The sequence below is a fragment of the Rhincodon typus genome, chromosome 43, assembly GCF_021869965.1.
Source record: "Rhincodon typus isolate 14 chromosome 43, sRhiTyp1.1, whole genome shotgun sequence".
NCBI lineage: Eukaryota > Metazoa > Chordata > Chondrichthyes > Orectolobiformes > Rhincodontidae > Rhincodon > Rhincodon typus.
The window spans coordinates 9,933,682-9,937,792 of record NC_063374.1 but is presented as its reverse complement, the minus strand read 5'-3'; the positions used below and the strand labels follow the sequence as shown (position 1 = coordinate 9,937,792).

The following is a 4,111-nucleotide window of genomic DNA, read 5'->3' as shown; positions in this document are numbered from 1 at the left end:
CTCTCTCTCTCTCTCTCTCTCTCTCTCTCTCTCTCTCTCTCTCTCTCGCTCTCGCTCTCTCGCTCTCTCTCTGCCAAATTCTCTCTGTTTCATAGGGACCTCATCAAGCCTGCTCCACCATTCCATAAGATCATGGCCGACCCCCTACCCATGTGCCATATTCCTTGATATCTTTAATCCCTAAAAACCTGTCAATGTCAATCTTGAATGTTTTCACTGCTGGAGCCTCCACTGCTGCAGAGAATTCCAAAGTTTCTCCCACCTCCCGAATCGAGACATTACCCTTCCTGTCAACCCTAGGTAGCCTACTCCTTATCTGGGATGTGTCCCCTGGTTCAAGACGCCCCCCACCCAGGCAGGGGAACCACCCTTTCCACACGCACCCTGTTGGGGCCTGGAAGATGTGTATGTTACAATGAAATCACATCTCCTTTTATCAAAACTCTAGGGAATACAGACTTAGCTTCCTCAATTTCTCCTCGCAGGACAGTTCTTTCATTCAGGAATTAGTATGGTGAACCTCCTTTGTGCTCCCTCCAAGGCAAATATATCTTTCAATCAGGAGACCGAGCCTGTGCAGAATAGTCAGGCTACAGTTTCACCAAGACCGCGTACAGCTGCTGCATAACATCTTCACTCCCTGACTCTCATCCCCTTGCAATTAAGGCTAACACACCATTTGTCTTCTGACTGTTTGCTTATACCTGCCTGCTAGTGACTCAGGGACAGGGGCACCCAGGTCCCTGTGCATACCCGCAATCTGCAAGGAAGGATGTTGTTAGACTTGAAAGGGTTCAGAAAAGATTTACAAGGATGTTGGAGGGTTTGAGCTACAGGGAGAGGCTGACCAGGCTGGGGCAGTTTTCCCTGGAGCGTCGGAGGCTGAGGGGTGACTTTACAGAGGTTTATAAAATCATGAGGGGCGTGGATAGGGTGAATAGACAAAGATGGGGGAGTCCATAACTAGAGGGGTATAGGTTTAAGGTGAGAGAGGAAAGATTTAAAAAGGACCTCAGGGGCAACATTTTCACACAGAGGGTGGTGCGTGTATGGAACGAGCTGCCAGAGGAAGTCGTGGAGGCTGGTACAATTACAACATTTAAAAGGCATCTGGATGGATACATGAATAGGAAGGGTTTAGAGGGATATGGGCCAAATGCTGGCAAATGGGACTAGATTAATTTAGGATATCTGGTCGGCATGGACATGTTGGGCCGAAGGGTCTGTTTCCGTGCTGTACAGCTCTATGGCTCTAAACCCGCACAATCAAGAAGCATTGCTTGTTCCATAACTGTTAAGCCACCATTCTAAAAGATTCGTTCTGTCTCCGTATACAGTTTTGTATTCTTTCTAGGCATCACCCCAGGAATATGTTTCAAATGCCTATTTGCTATTGGGAGGGTTAGCACTGTAGCTTTGTTTGAAATGTCTGACATTTACCATAGCAATGATTCCACAGCTAGCAAAGGTGGGAGCAGTGCTGAACTATTGCCTGTTGTTTTGAGCAAATTATAGAAATTGCAAATGCATCACATTGTGCAGAGACACCAGAATGCTGGAGATGATGGACACTATAGCTAGGCGGAAACTTTAAACCATAAGAAATAGGGTCACCACCAGGTCATTTTGGCCCCTTGGGTCTGCTGCATCATTAAACAGGATCATGGCTGGTCTAATATTTTTCATATTCACTTTCCTGCATTATCCCCATATCCTTTTGTTTCCCTGACTGACCAACAATCTATCTGTCTCAGCCTTTAGCAGGACTCTGCCTCCACAGCTCTCTGTGGCAAGGAGTTCCAAAGACTCTCAACCCTCAGAGAAGAAATTCGTCCTCATTTCAGCCTTAAATTGGTGCCCCGTTTATTCTGAGATGATGCCGTCTGGTCCTGGACCCTCCCATGAAGGGAAACGTCCTCTCAGCGTTTACCTTGTCAAGCCCCTTAAGAATCCTGTATGTTTCGATGAGATCACCTGTCATTCTTCTAAGCTCCAGTGAGTAGAGTCCCAACCTGTTTAACCTTTGCTGATAAAACAATCCCTCCACACTGGGATTCGTCCTAGTGAACTTTCTCTGAACTGGCTGCAGTGAAATAATATCTGTCCTTAAATAAGGGACCAAAACTACTCCCAGTGCTCCAGATGTGGTCTCACCAGCACCTTGTATGGTGACAGTGAGTTACTGTTGTACTGCAGCCCCCTTGAAATAAGGGCCAACATTCCATGACCCTTCCCGATTACCTGCTGCCCCGTGTGCTAGCTCTCTGTGTTTCGTGCACACATTCCCCTGAGTTTTTTAACCCTTGAGGGGCCTTAGTTAGGGGCATGTCAGAAGGCTGGCTGATGGGACTTCGCACGCAGAAATTGACTGATGAGCTGCTTTGAGGGGTGAGAATCTCTGGTGCTGACCTGACCAATTATTAGCCCTTCCCATCAGATGTCCTGTTACGTCTGGAGAGGAGAAAATTCTGCCCATGTTTCAAAACTCTATTACTTTAATCAGAAATCTTTTATTCTGAAAAAACCCGGTCCGCGTGGACGGGTTGGACTGAAGGGGGTCGCTTTCTGTGCTGTACATCTCTATGACTCTAAAGCTCTCTCTGCACTGTCACCCCATCAAAGACTCCCAGAACAGGGTTAGATACAGAGTAAAGCTTCCTCTACACTGCCCCCCCCATCAAACATTCCCAGGACAGGGCAGCACGGGGTTAGATACAGAGTAAAGCTCTCTCTACACTGTCCCTCCCATCAAACTCTCCCAGGACAGGGCAGCACGGGGTTAGATACAGAGTAAAGCTCTCTCTACGCTGTCCCTCCCATCAAACACTCCCAGGAACAGGGACAGCACGGGGTTAGATATAGAGTAAAGCTCCCTCTACACTGTCCCCCATCAAACACTCCCAGGACAGGGACAACATGGGATTAGATACAGAGTGAAGCACTCTGTGTACACCGACCCTAATCGCCAGTGAAATGTTGAGGAGAACAGTCGATCCTGGATATATGCAGGACAGACAACCTTCCTCCTCATGTCCTTTTGAAGGTCATGTTTTGCAGTGACAGACTGTAGCCACAAGAGGCTTCATGTGGGTTTGGGCTGTCTCACAGTCTCTCTCACACGCAGACTCTTTCTCAACTCCCCCCCGCCGCCCCCCTGTTTTTCCCCTCGCCTACACCTTCTACCTCTCGTGTAGTCCCTCACAGGGCTCACAGACACTCTCACACATTGACAGTGCCTGTGCCTCCCATATTGCTGTCACTCTCCCGATTTCAGTACTGAGACTCAAAGTTTAGGCAGCAATCTGTAGCTCGGGTTGAGGGTGAGGTTGTTGACTTGCTCGCCGAGCTGGCTTGTTCCCGTTCACACATTTCGTCACCATGCTAGGTAACATCATCAGTGGAGCCTCCAATGAAGCAATGTTATTCTACTCCGTTTGGAATTCATACTGTCCGATCCATTATGGTGAGTGGTTGAGTACTCGGAAACGTGCTGTAGGCCTGTGAATTGATCAGGGAAGGGAGCTGTAGTTAGTTACCCAGCTGCTGCTGTTCTTGTGGCCTGGTCAGACACTGCCTGTGGTGCTGTCAGGGTGTCCTATAACCAGCAGCTGTTTCTGTTCCCTGGCAGGGGGTGGGCTCATCATTAAGATCCTGAAGAGAACCGCCGTGTTCGAGGACAAAGACACCAGCCCTGGGCCTCCCCTGGCACAGAGCATTAAACTGAGCATCCCAAAGAAAACCAAGCTGTACGTGGATCAGACGCTGAGGGAACGAGAGAACGCTGTGGGTGAGTAGACCAGCAACGCCCAGCCATTTCTGCAGCGTGACCGAGGGAGGGTGTTGTAACAGATGCCAGACCCGTGTCCGAATCCCTGGACCCGTTGTCTCTGGGAGCCTGGAGTGACAGGGTATATGTGTTCACAGTGTGCTATTCTATTGTAGGGGCATTGTGCCATTGGAGCTTTCTGAGCGCAAGCTGGAGTGGAACACTCTCTCGTACAGGGCATTTGCAGCAGAACATTTATCGAGCTTTGTATACTTCACTGAGACAGCACACTGCAGCACCCAGTCTACAGGGTCTGCTTAAACCGCCCCCAGTCTACAGGGTCTG

General features: G+C 49.1%; 1 protein-coding gene across 1 annotated transcript in view; it reads left to right on the top strand.

The window, feature by feature from the left end:
* The window catches only part of bbs1 (Bardet-Biedl syndrome 1), a 21,477-nt gene that overhangs the window by 12,865 nt on the left and 4,501 nt on the right, over positions 1 to 4,111 (top strand). Inside the window, exons 12-13 of the mRNA XM_048619642.1 lie at positions 3,400 to 3,463; positions 3,629 to 3,787. Coding sequence (XP_048475599.1) covers positions 3,400 to 3,463; positions 3,629 to 3,787 — 223 coding nt within the window. The remainder of the gene's footprint in view (positions 1 to 3,399; positions 3,464 to 3,628; positions 3,788 to 4,111) is intronic.